General features: G+C 38.5%; 1 protein-coding gene across 1 annotated transcript in view; it reads left to right on the forward strand.

The window, feature by feature from the left end:
* Positions 1-3832: 3832 nt before the first annotated feature.
* LOC100006250 (annexin A2-A-like) overlaps positions 3833-14912 on the forward strand; it is a gene marked incomplete in the record, with an annotated part of 11308 nt that continues 228 nt past the window's right edge. Inside the window, 9 exon segments of the mRNA NM_001386656.1 lie at positions 3833-3934; positions 4045-4084; positions 4387-4446; positions 5420-5443; positions 6996-7044; positions 7301-7378; positions 7472-7528; positions 10951-11037; positions 12925-12971. Of these exon segments, the coding sequence (NP_001373585.1) occupies positions 4071-4084; positions 4387-4446; positions 5420-5443; positions 6996-7044; positions 7301-7378; positions 7472-7528; positions 10951-11037; positions 12925-12951 (396 nt within the window).

The raw sequence follows: 14912 nt of genomic DNA on the forward strand, positions 1-14912 counted from the left end.
ATATATACATGTATGTATACATTTACAGTTGAAACCAGAAGTTTACATATACTGTATAAAAAGGCACATAACCATTTAAAAAGTCAGATGTTAATGTGACTAAACCTTTTCTCTTTTAGGTAAGTGAGGATTATCAAGTTTGTTTCTGTTCTGCTTAATAGCAGAATAATGAAAGATATATTGTTTGGAGAAATTGTTATAACTTTTCTTGAAAGTCAAGTTTACATACAGTAAGATTATTCTGCCTCTAAAAGCGCTCAGATGATGATGTCAAGGTTTTGGAAGTTTCTGATTGGCTAATTGACAACATTTGAGTTAACTGGAGGCACAACTGTAGAATTGAAGGAAAACCTCAAACACACACTGCTTCCTTGTGTGACAACATAGGAAAATCAACAAGCCAGAATCAACAAAAAAGCCAGATTACAATTTGCTAAATGACACTGGTCATTATGGCCAAACAGTTCAATCTTAGTTCAATCAGACCACAGGACATGTCTCCAAACATTAGTCTTTTCCCCAGTGTTACATTTGGATGACAAAGGGGAAAGCTTACAAGCCTAGGAACACCATCCCAACTGTGAAGTATGGGGGCGGCAGCATCATGTTGTGGGGCTGTTTTGCTGCAGGAGAGACTGGTCCACTACACAGCATAGATGGCATCATGAAGAAAGAACATTATGTAGAAATACTGAAGCAACATCTCAAGACATCAGCCAGGAAATTAAAACTTGGCCACAAATGGGTCTTCCAAACAGACCATGACCCTAAGCATACTGACAAATAAGTTAAAATGTGCTTTAAGGCCAACAGAGTGAATGTTTTGGAGTGGCCATCACAAAGCCCTGAGCTCAATCCTATAGAAAATTTGTGGGCAGAGATAATAAGTATTCGTAAAAACACGCTATTCCTGCCTTTCCGAATACCGTATTCGGGTTCGGCTCCACCCTTATATCATACCTTATTCTCATTTACTCAAATTCCTATAGCATCCCAAGTCTTGCGCCGGCCGGGTATACAATCTCTTAATACAAGCTTGTCAGTCTTAGTCATTTAACAGAGGCGATTACCCGCTCTCCTAAAAAGGCAGAACCCTACATTACTCAATTTAGGAGATTTTTATGTGGTCCCCATAGATCTGTTATCTACTTAATTGAGACAAAGTATTTTAATAATAATCACACAGGATTATAAGTTTATAGATGAAGGCCTAAATACCCACATTTAGATTAGTTTCAACAATATTTTGTTGTTCTAAAGAGAAAACCCATAGTTGGCCTTTTACAGTCTAAGTATACTTGAATTAATGCCAATTTGTTAGTCGGATCTCTAACAACATTGTATAGCGTGCCACGCTGCTCCGTCTACCATGTTTTGGTCCGTTACTAACCTGTACAGTGGCTTGTAGTGCTATGGACAACAACATTTACCAGTGATAATAACACGAGGTTTGAATAATTCAAAACATAACAATTTATTAGGCAGGTAAGTGTATTATGCCAATTCAATCAGTCAATTCATAAACGATCAATACAAAACATCAAATTATTAAAGACAAATCCAAGATGAAAAGATGCATACCTGACTTCAAAATATACATAACAAGGAGCATAAGCTCCATGTTACGGGCTGATTTGGGTAAGCAGAATCGCCCTGAGCCTTTCTCAAACCTTACCTTAAGTAATCCAAGAATTCCCCCAAGGGGTGTTTGCATAACAAAAGGTATTTGCATTTAGTGCTGCCTGTGGGAAAGTCACACCCTTCACAGTGGTTCAAAAGAATTTTTTGATTATGTCTGTTTCTGAGAGAATGAGACCATTGTACCAGTCGCACTGAGACATTTCAAATGATATCAAACATGATAGATAAAGTCACTTTTTGGTAATCTAAAACATTCAAACAATCAAATGAGCAGATGTGTGAGTTGGGGTGGTTGAAGCCGAGTTTTAACAGACTCAGATGCAAATGATGCAGGTGCTGGTTTTTCCAGCATTCCCATCTGCTGGGTTGTGGAGTCAACCGTCTCAACCGTCAACCATTGTTTTCAGCTCATGTTTGAATTGTCAAACATATCAAAATATTTGCAGTATCTCAACAATAATGGCACAGACATAGGCTGTTTCTCAATTCCAAGAACGCAGAGAATGGACTTGAGTTCTTGTGGAGAGCGGTCTTGCCAGGTGTCCTCGGAAGAACGAACTCGGGAGACCGCGAGGGCAGAGAATGCCTCCTTTGAGAAATGGGATGCTGCGTTCTTCCTGATAGTCACGTGACTTTCACGTGTTTTAAATAGAAATTATTTAAACATTACAGCAGTCATACAACCATTTATTGTTTTCCCCTCTTCAAAATATATACTTTGCATAAAAACATTATAAATATACTCTGCACAATATAAATAAAACTGATTTTAATACGAATTTCAGCAAACAAACACCCTTAATGTGTTCATTCCTTTATTAAGATATTCATGTTAAAGTTTATTTTCACCGTTTCATTTGGGGAAACTCCTGAGGTAAATAAGTCATATCTCTGAACTTTAATAATAAATCTAAATAAAATGCTGCGCTTCCCACCTCCAGTCGCAATGACTTCTGGGGCTTCCAGAGCGAGTTCGGTGCTCAAGTCTGCATTGTTGCGTTCTCGATATCAAGATCACATCCGGGAAGTTTCACGCGTCCTCCGTACTTGCGGTCTTGAGCACTGGAACTGAACTTGGGCAGCTGATGATGACGTTGCTCGAGAACATGAGGACGCAAGACTGCTGAAGAACGCATATTGAGAAACAGCCATAAAGTTTCTTTTTAAAAATTTCCTGATGTCCTGACAGGATAAAAAAAATCCTTCCCATTTTAAGGCTGACCGCATGTGACATAAGAGTGAGGTTTCCCCACAAACCGTATTAACACGTCTCCGTAGTAACACAAATAATCATATCAACAAGACAGGACATGCGGAAAGCAACCGAGATTAGAAGATCTGTTCAGCGCTCTGTGATCATCAATTATCCTAAAATGTGATCAAGAATGAGTTTTACAAGTTTAAAACGTGTCTAAAAGAGTGCATGTTTGTAATGAATAAAAGCAATTTTACCATTTTCACCTTATCACCGCAGCCGCATGTCAGTGCGATTATAAAATAAGATGCTTCAATCCCGGTTTGTGGTTTTATTTTGTACATTAACATAATGGATATACATACAGCAGTGGTATTACCGTGTACCCTGTCACATTTGCTGTGTAATGTTGTAACAACATTTAACTCCACAACAAATACATCAAATAATCATTGGGAAAGTACTTACTGTTTCTCACAAACGTTACCCACGAGATCTGCTTTCTTTATGTCTGTCACTGTGCTGTTTATCTGACGAAGCCGAGGCGGAGATTGAGGCACACTCTGACAGTGACGGTGGACGGGGAGAGCCAGCGTTAAAGGCACAGGCCATTAAAACAGCCGCATAGTGCTTAAAGCAGAAAACTCCAACATTCTGAAAGGTCTAATAAATAATCAGATGGGTGTTTTGAGCTGAATCTTTACAGACACATTCTGGAGACACAAAAGGCTTTTCTTAAATCTTGAAAGAGGTAAAATAGGTGCCCTTTAATTGAATAGTTATATTCTTTGTGTTTTAAAATTCTCATTTCATTCCAAACTCTATTAGTGTCAGAGACATTAATCTGTTGTCTTTATGTATTTGCTGGATGTCTGGGCAGTACTCCTGTATTTAGCTTTTGGGAAACCCCTACAGTTAACAAGAACATCCTTCATTTCCATACAGGTTGTAATCATAAACCGTTTTCTGAACCTGCTTTCATTTCCAGAACTAGATAAAAGGGGGGAGGTAGTGATCCCAGAGGCAGAACTAACATTCAACTGCTCAGGCTTTGTTCTGCTTGCTCCGCATTGTCTCTGAGATCTGCCGATCAGCAAGGTATTTTAAAACCTTTTTATTCAACTCCTAAATGATGCACTAATTATACTAATTAAGCAACTAAAGTGTTTTAAATTACAAATACAGTCTTTATTTCTTTAATCTTTCAGGGTGACACTATAACTTTTACATTACTATGGAATTTGGAAGGTATGGCATTAATTTTAATATGGAAAGAATCTATTTATGTCTATATGTCTCTTCATTTAAAGTGTTTGATATGTTGAGTCACTTTTCTGACTCTGTTTGGCCGGATGAGGTGTTTTAAGAGTTTGTGAAATGCTTTAGTTCTGCATTATGAAACTCTGTAGTCCATGTGACTGAGTTGCGTTTACTATCATTTAAGCTTTAGAAACCCAATGTAAATGAGTTGGGGATTTGATCTCATGACAAATATAAGTGGCATCAAGCAAACTCTGATGGAAATAAATGTGTGTGTGTTTGCAACACAGGAAGATCAGGATGGGGTCATCCAATTCAAAGCCCGACAGCGAAGTAAGTGCTCATTTTCATGCTGAGAATTTTACACAGTTGAGGTCAGAATTTTCTGCTCTTCTGTCAAATTTAGATTCTTTTATGTTTTTTCCCAATTTCTGTTTAACGGAGGGAAGATATTTTTTTCAACACGTTTTTAACAGGGCCACCCCTGGGTAAACTCTGGCCACCCCTGTGGCCACCCCAATATGATTTTGCTGTTGATATTATTACCTTAAATGTACTTATGTAAATTCCCAATGTTTCTATAGATAAATAAATAACATGCAGCAAATTATTGTTGGTGCCACCAACCTAGCTGATTCACTGCCCCTCTCTTTCCGAGTGGCGGATTTGGGCAATTTGCCAAATGCTAGGGCAGCGTCGCAAGTATCTTGCTGGGGCTGGGCGGCACGCGGAGATGATGCAACAAAATGCATCCCCTAGTAAAAGCATTGGGATACCATTTACTTTATGCACGTGTGTTAACTTAGAGTGGCAATCCCAGTGATTTACGTGACGCCTACGTGACGTCAACGTTACGTCTACGTCAAGTCTGCGTCTTAAATTGCATGGATTTAATAGCAAAAAAAATATTTTTTAAGACGTCAGTGAGGACGCAAAGTAAGTCTATGTGGAAAAAAATTAGCATTTCACAAGCAAACAGTTAACAGTTTTTTAACAGAAAACTGTTAATCAGAGCATCTACCGCATGAGAATGAGAGATAATGGATCTACTTTCACTTTTGCTCTCTTGAATAGGGAAACCTTTACACACAGACATCAATTAGTCTATAAATAATTAATTTCGTTTGTTAAGCGCAAATATTCGTTTCAAAACTATTTCTAAATTCAGTTCTAATTTCCAGCAAACGAATAAATGAATAATATTAACCAAATGAGTTTAAAAACCTGAGTTATATCCTAAAACTCATGATGTGCCCCATATGGTCTAAAACCTGACAGGTGGGCAAATCTAAGCTTGTTTTTAATAAAAACAAATATAAATATGGATATAATAAATAATACTGCTAATAATAATAACATTATACAAAAGCAAATTGTTATGAATGAACTGAAAAAGCCTCCCGAGATGAGGAAGACATAAAAGCAGTGACTTTTCATATTTATGTAGGCTAGAAAATAATATGTTTTGTAATATTTTAATCCTTTATATTTATATCCTATATCTATTCTTATTATATCCTATATGTATCCTTAATATTTAATGTTTTCATATGTAAAGATATTTGCCTGTTGCTCTCTTGTGTGTATTAAGCAGTGTGTAAGCGAGACGCAACTCTGCGCGGAGTTTAGACCGGGTTAGTTTTGGTCTAATGAAAAATCTATTATAGTTTCTCAAAATAGCAACGCGCCAGCGATCCGCCTCAGAGCGCCTTCCTTTTTAGACCAGAACGCCTATGGGCGCACATATGAGCGCTAATGCATTTGCTATTTAAACAGCGTAGCGCAACGCCTCAAAACCACTCTTGCGCCAAGCTGAAACTACCAAAAGACTATTGCGCCGCGTCTTGCACCACACTGCGCCGGGTGTATGATAGGGCCCCTTGATTTTAACTTTCAAAGCAGTGCATTGATTAGCATTCAGTCACATCTGCGACCTGGTGACCCTCGCCACCCCAGCCAGCAGTCTTCGTTCTGCATCGGCACTTACATTGCATCAGCCATGGTGTTAACTCAAGACCATGGGTGGGAGGGCTTTTTCACACAGTGCACCTAAGCTTTGGAATGAACTCCCCATCAGCATTAAGGCTGATTTATACTTCTGTGTCAAACGCCCGCGTTTGCTACGGCGTTGACGCATAGCCTTTCGCCGTGGCCGTTGGCGTCACTGACGTGCACCTCACAAAAAATGTAACTACACGTCGCAACTACACGTTGCGCAAGCTCTGTGATTGGTCGGCTCGGTAGCGCTGACGAGTCTGGGTGGGACCGAGAGCCGCGCGAATGGCGTGAGCCCAATGTAGCGATTGTTTACAAGTGTTGAGTCCAGTAAAGGAGCTCCGGATGGAAAGCTTTGTTCTGTGTTTACCTCATAGTTAAAGTTGTTGCACGTCTGCCCGTTCCTGCCTCAAAATAAGCGAGTTCGGGCCACTTGTACATCCAGGAAGTATTCAGAAAAAGCAAAACGGCAGCAAAGAAACTCGACACAGAGACACATTAACACCTCACTGCCAACTAGCTTTTCAGAAGTGTTAATGCAGACTAACAGAGACAGCGCGCAGAAGTATAAATGCACAGCTATGCGCGTTGCATGAGCTGTGGGTTACGCCGGTCACTTGATGCAGAAGTATAAACCAGGCTTTAGGAATGCTGCCTCTCTGGACTGTTTTAGGAAACTTCTTAAGACTCACCTTTTTAGCATTGCTATTAATTTAGGATGATCAGTTTGTTTAACTTTTATTTCTATCTTATGGTTCATCTTTTTATTGTTTTATTGCATCTTTTATTGTTGTGCTGTTTTGCTTGCATTGTGTTTTAGTGTTTTGTCTGTAGCGCTTTGAGTATAAGAAAAGCGCATTACAAATAAAATGTATTTTTATTATTATTATCATTATTACTCAACAGATTCTCCTACTCATCGCCAGAATTCTAATATTTTAGATTCTAGTATTCATTCAGATAATAGTACTCATTTATTATGTCTAGATTAATTATTAAGGTGAGCATTACATTTCTCGGAAGCATAATATCTGTGTATTTTTAAAATCCTACAATAGGCAAAAAAACTGATTAAGATCCTCGGCTTGCGAAGCAATGCTGAGATAGAGGAGATCAAAAGCCAACAAGGTACAGTATGTGAGTATGGCAGTGTTTAAATGCACTGATTAGAAGTTTGTGCTTATGATATAAACGTGTCTCATCACAGCGTTCAAGGAGGATCTGGAGAAGTATCTGGCTAAAAATACTTCAGGAGACTTAAAGAAACTCCTGCTTGCTCTGCTTGAGGTCAGCTAGCACTTTTAAACACTATGTATAAGGAACAATTAAAAAGAAAACTAAGAACCTAAACATTTCTGCTTATCATTTGTAACTTCTCAGGCCAACAGAGACGAGTCTTGTTCCTTTGATGACGAGCAAATTAAGGACGATGCCGAAGTAAGTCTTTGAGGTTTATTTCTCTGAATTTAATGATTAAATATTATTTCATTAAATAACATATCTGGATTTACTAATTGACAAACATTTTTTTTGATTACTCAATGGTGTTTAAAACAAAAGCATGATAGATACAGTAATAAACATGAAGAGTATTAACTTTAATTAAATGTTAATGATCATAACTTTATAACACACCAAAAATATTTAATTTTACTATACATATACATGATATATAGATAATATACTTGTGTGTTATACTGCAATATGAGTAAATATGAAAATGCAAGTAAATGATAAATATTAAAATTTCAACAACATTTAAATTTGTAGAATTCATATTAATATATTCATAGAAATTATATCTTTATATAAAATGTATTATATATCTTTATTTTTAGACTTAAACATAAAATATTCATATGCATTTGTGTAAAATGTAAAATATTTATGGAAATTATAAACTTTTTACATACTATTATAATTTTTTATTCCATATTTTTATATGAATAGAAGTTAATTACATGAAATGTTTGGTATTATATATTAAGACATTTCAAAATGTTTGTATTATTTATATTCTCTATTTAAATAAATTCATTCATTTTCCTTCAGCTTATTTTCCTTCAGCTTATCTTCCTTCCCTTATTTATTTATCTGGGGTCGCCACAGTAGAATGAACTAACTATTCAAGCATGTTTTACGCAGCGGACGCCCTTCCAGCCGCAACCCAGTACTGGGAAACACTCATATTCACACACACTCATACACTACAAACAATTTGGTTTCTCCAATTCCCCTATATCGCCATCGACTCTACCTGCGTGACTAAGACCGACGAGTGTAAAGACCATCGACTCTACCTTCGCCATCGACTCTACCTGTGCGACTCCACCGAGCAAAGACACCGACAAAGAACTTGAGCACTTTACTTTTTTACTTTACTTTATCTTTGCACTTATTATTGTCTTCATTTACACTTTTATTATGTGTTTACTAATTTCTGTTGTTACTAACACAGGAGGTACGCTTTAGCCGTAATCCTCACAACCTTCGTTCAATACAAGTACCTGCTATTACACAATTCTCTCTCTCCGTGGGTCTCCTCGTCAGACAGGGAGAGGGGGTGGGACAGGACTACTGATTTCCAAAGAATGGAAACTTACTCAAAGACCGTCCCTGACAAAGATCAGCTCCTTTAAAGTCCATGCAGTCTCCATTATCCACCCCTTCTACATAAATGTGGCTTTCATCTACCGCCCACCCGGTACATTAGGTCACTTCTTAGATGAACTGGATGTTCTTCTCTCATCTTTTTCTAATTATGACATTCCCATGTTGGTGCTAGGTGACTTCAACATCCACATTGAAAGACCACAAGCTAATGACTTCCTGAGTCTGCTTGCCTCTTTTGACCTCAAAAGAGCACCTACTTTTGCTACTCACAAATCAGGTAATCAGCTAGACCTTATTTACACACGACACTGCTTCGCTGATCAAACACTAGTAACTCCACTACACAAATCGGATAATTTTCTTCTGTCTCTCAATATCCACATTACTCCTGAACCGCCACACACTCCAACACTGGTTACCTTTCGCAGAAACCTACGATCTCTCTCACCCAATAGACTATCCACCATTATTTCAGACTCTCTTCCTCCATCTTGCAAACTCTCTGCACTTGATACGAACAGTGCCACTAATACACTCTGCCCCACACTAACATCATGTCTAGACAGACTATGTCCTCTTACATTCAGGCCAGCCCAAGCCAGTCCTCCTGCACCCTGGCTCTCTGATGTTCTCCGTGAGCATCGCTCAAAACTTCGGGCTGCAGAGAGAATTTGGCGGAAAACTAAAAATCCTGCACACCTCATACCAACATACCAAACTCTTCTGTCCTCTTTCTTGTCTGAGATTACTCCTGCAAAACAGACATACTTCCATCAAAAATCAACAATGTCACCAATCCTCGCCTACTTTTAAAACATTTTCCTCCCTCCTCTATCCTCCTCCTCCACCCGCATCCTCCACACTTGCTACTGATGACTGTGCTACATTCTTTTGCACCAAAACTGCAAACATCAGTTCTCAGTTCTCAGTACTGCACCTACAACAATCACGCAAGATACAACACCATCACCACACACACACTCACCTCTTTTTCTCAGCTCTCTGAGTTTGAGATGACCCAACTTATGCTATCTAGCCATGCAACCACCTGTTCGCTTAATCCCATTCCCTCTCATCTATTGCAAGCCATTTCTCCTGCAGTCATACCAACACTGACTCACATAATCAACACATCTCTTGACTCTGATTTATTCCCCACTTCATTTAAGCAGGCTAGGGTAACCCCACTGCTAAAGAAACCTGGACCATACGCTACTTGAAAACTACATTCCTGCTTCCATTCATGGCCAAGATTCTGGAGAAAGTCGTGTTCAATTAAGTCCTGGACTTTCTCACTCAAAACAACCTCATGGAAAACAAGCAATCTGGCTTTAAGAAAGGCCACTCAACTGAGACTGCCCTGCTCTCGGTCGTGGAGGATCTCAGACTGGCTAAAGCAGACTCTAAGCAGACTGGACTATTGCAACTCTCTACTAGCCGGGCTTCCAGCTTACTCTATCAAACCTCTTCAGATGCTTCAGAACGCAGCAGCACGAGTGGTCTTTATTGAACCTAAAAGAGCACATCACACCGCTACTCATCCGTTTGCACTGGCTGCCAGTTGCTGCTCGCATCAAATTCAAAGCTCTGATGTTTGCTTACAAAGCGACCTCTGGTTTTTCTCCGTCTTATCTGCTCTCACTTCTGCAGATTTATAGGCCCTTCAGTAACTTGCGTTCTGTGAATGAACGTCGCCTCGTGGTTCCATCCCAAAGAGGTAAGAAAACACTTTTTCCGAACACTCATGCTCAATCTGCCCAGTTGGTGGAATGAACTCCCTAACTGCATCAGAACGGCAGAGTCACTCGCTGTCTTCAAAACACGACTAAAAACTCAACTATTTAGTCTCCACTTTCCTTACTAATATGCAATTCCCTCTCTGGCTCTACCACTAACTACTACTACTACTACTACTACAAAAAAAAAAAAAAGATTACTAATGTTTTGCTTCTTACACTTTCTTTACACACCTGAAACTTGCCTAAAGCACTTATTCATTGTTGCTCTTATAGTTGTGTAAGTTGCTTCCTTGTCCTCATTTGTAAGTCGCTTTGGATAAAAGTGTCTGCTAAATGACTAAATGTAAATTATAATATTTTATATTATATTATATCATGTTATGTTATGTTATATTATATTATGTTATATTATATTGTTATATTATATTATGTTATATTATATTATATTATATTACAGTATATCATATCATATATTATGTTATATTATATTATTTATTTCCTGTGCAGACGCTGTATGATTTAGAAATTGAAGGCATTAATAAGGAGAGCTGCATCACCATCTTGACAAAGAAAAACTTGGATTACCTCAAGGAAGGTTTGAGAGCCTCCTTTTACTTCTCTCTTTATTCCATCTAATTGAACAGAGGCAGGTGTCCAGTAAATGTGGATTTTGCATTTTCTTTCACAGTGTTTAAAAAATACAAGAACCACAGCCCAAAGTGCAACACCCCCGAAGGAGACCTGCAGAAGACCTTCGAGTGGCTTGGTGATACACTTAATCTACAAACATCCCATAAAACTGACTTCTGATGTTATCTTCTGTTAAGAATGTTCTTGACATGTTTTAGTACGCATATACTTTACACGGCGGATGCCCTTCCAGCTGCAGCCCATCACTGGGAAACACCCATGCACTCTCAGATTCAGACACATACACTTCGGCCAATTTAGTTCATTCAATTCATCTACAGCGCATGTGTTTGGACTTGTGGGGGTAACCGGAGCACCCGAAAGAAACCAACGCCAATGCAGGGAGAACATGCAAACTCCACACAGAAATGTCAACTGACCTAGCTGGGACTAAAATCAGCGACCATCTTGCTGTGAGGCAACAGTGCTAACTACTGAGCCACCGTGTCGCCTTTGCTAAAATCATTTGAGTTCATTGTTCCTCATTAATGTACACGTAGCACCCCATATTGACAGAAAAAAAAGACTTGGATTTGAGGATCCTCTGCCATTCCTCTATGCAGATCCTCTCCAGTTCTGTCAGGTTGGATGGTAAATGTTGACGGAAGTCTAGTTGACTTTTTACAACTTTCTCCCACTCCCGACTGCATCTCTGGAGCTCAGCCACAGTGGTCTTTGGGTTCTTCTTTACCTCTCTCACCAAGGCTCTTCTCCCCGAAGAGCTCAGTTTGGCTGGACGGCCAGCTCTAGGAAGGGTTCTGATCCTTATCAAATCCAATCAGTATAATCAAACACAGCTGGACTCAAATGAAGGTGCTTTGTGCTTTATGCATTGTGTTACCGTGTGCTTCGTGTTCCTTCGTGCCTGGTTCCTGAGCTTGTCCAGTCTCTACACCTTGTCCAGTTTATCCTTTTATTTGTATCCTTGTAATTTTATTTTTTTCCAGATTAGTTTTCTCTAAGTTGCTCATTGTTAAACTGAAGTTTTGATTTTATTTATAGTTTTGTTTATCTTGGAAATTTTCTAATATTTTAATCTTTTGGTCTTATTTATATTTGTTGCTTTTTATGGAGGTCTTTAGAGGCCATGCTTCATTATATATATATATATATATATATATATATATATATATATATATATATATATATATATATATATATATATATATATATATATATATATATATATATATACAGTATTTATATATATATATATATATATATATATATATATATATATATATATATATATATATTGTTTTCTAATAATGACTTATTTTTCTTGTGATCTCAGCGTACTGTATGAAAAGTACAAAAGTAGTTTTCTCGAGTTTATGACCTATTTTTTTTCTGATTATGCTAAAAGCATGTCCTAACAGTGCATGTTGGCCTCCGGCAGTGCATGCTGGCCTCCGGCAGGGCTTCCCCTTGTCACCAATTCTATTCAGAATTTTTATGGACTGACTTTAAGGCCCAGCCTTGGGCTGGAGAGGGTCCGGTTCAGGGACCAAGGCGGAAGGCAATGCAGTGTATCAGGATGATATAGCACCAATACCCACAGCAAGACTGGTGTCAGAGTGGTTTGATGAACATAAAGTGCCCAGCCACCAGATCTAAATATTATTAAGCAACATTGTTGTGTTTTGGAGGAGCGGGTCAGAAAACGTTAAAGAAAAAGGGCAATTTATAAAAAAATGTTGAAAGTTATATAATGTATACATTGCAGTTAATCATTTTTCCACTATTAACCCAGCAGCTGAATCTAATCTCCACATTTTCCCTTCCTCAGTTGAGTGTATTGAAAAGAAACCGCTGTAAGACTGCATGACGTCTGAAAGGTAAAAAAAAGTTTCTTCTGCTAACACCTTTATATGCGTTCCTGTTATTTGAAGAAAGCATTAAGTGGCTCATCTGTAATCTATCTGCTGATGTTTCAGATGTCTTGCAGTTGAATTACATCAGGCATCGTGTTGCTCTTTTAATGTTAGCGGTTTGTGTCTTTCAGCGCAATGGAGCAAAGGAGAAGGAGAACTCCTTCTTCTTCTCCTTTGTTTTGCTCTGCAATAACACATTGAAAAATGCTAGCTGGCAATATGGTTTTTAAGTTCCTCTGTGTTGAGTTTCTTCCCAGGTGTTACAAACCTGTAATGCTACCTTACTATACTGTACTATACATATTAAGTAGCTTAAACTTGCTTATTCTGAGGCAGGAACTGGCGAACGTGCAACAACTTTAATCATAAAGTAAACACAAAACACAAAAATTATCCATCTAGAGCTCCTCAATGGGACTCCACACTTTAAAACCTAAAGGGCTCGCTGTTGTCCCGTGGCTCTTAGCCATGCCCACACTCGTTGATGCTACCAAGCTGACCAATCACAAAGCTTACACTATGCGACAAGTAGTTACATTTGAGGTGCGCAAGAGGTGCGCATTTGGGTTAAAGGGTATGCGACTGTGTAAGGGCTACATCTGACCAACTGTGTAAATCAGCCTATCACGTTTCCTGCACATTGATAGCTTCTCATTGATAGAACATTGATAGCTTCTCACTAGCATAATTTAGCCCACTGTCTTTGTTCTAGCATGCTGCATTTTGCTACCATGCTGAAAACTGTTAGCATTTTAACACCCCTACTGAAAAAACAGCTTAAACCAGCCTAGGCTGGTTGGCTGGTTTTAGCTGGTCGACTAGGCTGGTTTTAGAGGGGTTTTGGCCACTTCCAGGCTGGTTTCCAGCCATTTCCAGCCTGGTCTTAGCTGGTCAGGCTGGGAGATGACCAGCTAAAACCAGCTAGACCAGCCTAGCTAGGCTGGGAGCCCAGCCAAAACCAGCTATGTCCAGCTTAAACCAGCCTGGAAGTAGCCAAAACCCCTTTAAAACCATACTGGTCAACCAGCTAAAACCAGCCAACCAGCTTAGGCTGGTTTAAGCTGTGTTTTTTTCAGCAGGGACGCTTCATAATAATGCTAGCAAATTTAGCGTGTGATTTATCACATTGCTACCATGCTTTAAAACGTTGTTAACGTGTTTTAGTAAAATGCTGCCAACCATGTTTTAGCATGTTGAGGTATGCAGTACATTGCTACCATGTATTACTACATTGCTAAGCATGTTTTAGCCCAAGGACACCATGCTCTAAATCTCTGTTGGCACATTTTAGCATTCATTACTATGTTGTTAGCAAGTTTAAAGCATGTTCCAGCACATTGCTATCATGTTTCAGCATGTATTATTACATCACATTTAGGTTAAAATGTTTTAGCATCTAGTATGGAAGTATGCGGTTTCGGACGCAGGCCATGACTTTTCCAGGTTTTCCATGACTGCTATAAACCCTGCTTCTAGTACATTTTAATTGATTTTTATAATGCTACTAGCATGTTTTAGTACATTGTTAGCATGTTCAACGTGTTGCAGCAGATTGCTAGCATTTACTAAAACTGTGTTAGCATGTTTTAGATATTGCTATTAAGATCAAAGCATGTTTTAGCATTTTGATTGCACTGTTTATTTAAAGTTTAAGCTTGCTGCTACCATTGATGTTAAGCATTCAACATACTGCACACTGCTAGCACATTTGAGCAACCAAGATGTTTAACACATTGCTAATATTTTTAATATACTAGCGTATTGGAGTAAATTGTTAGCATGTTTAAGTTTGATGCTCTCATGTTTTTGAAGATTTTGAACACTTGAATATGTTTTAGAGCATTGACAGCATGATGATAATGGTGAAATGTCAAAAGCTAGGTGTAGAATGATGCTAGTGACAGT

The sequence above is a fragment of the Danio rerio genome, chromosome 25 (genome assembly GCF_052040795.2).
Source record: "Danio rerio strain M-AB ecotype USA chromosome 25, GRCz13ab, whole genome shotgun sequence".
Lineage (NCBI taxonomy): Eukaryota > Metazoa > Chordata > Actinopteri > Cypriniformes > Danionidae > Danio > Danio rerio.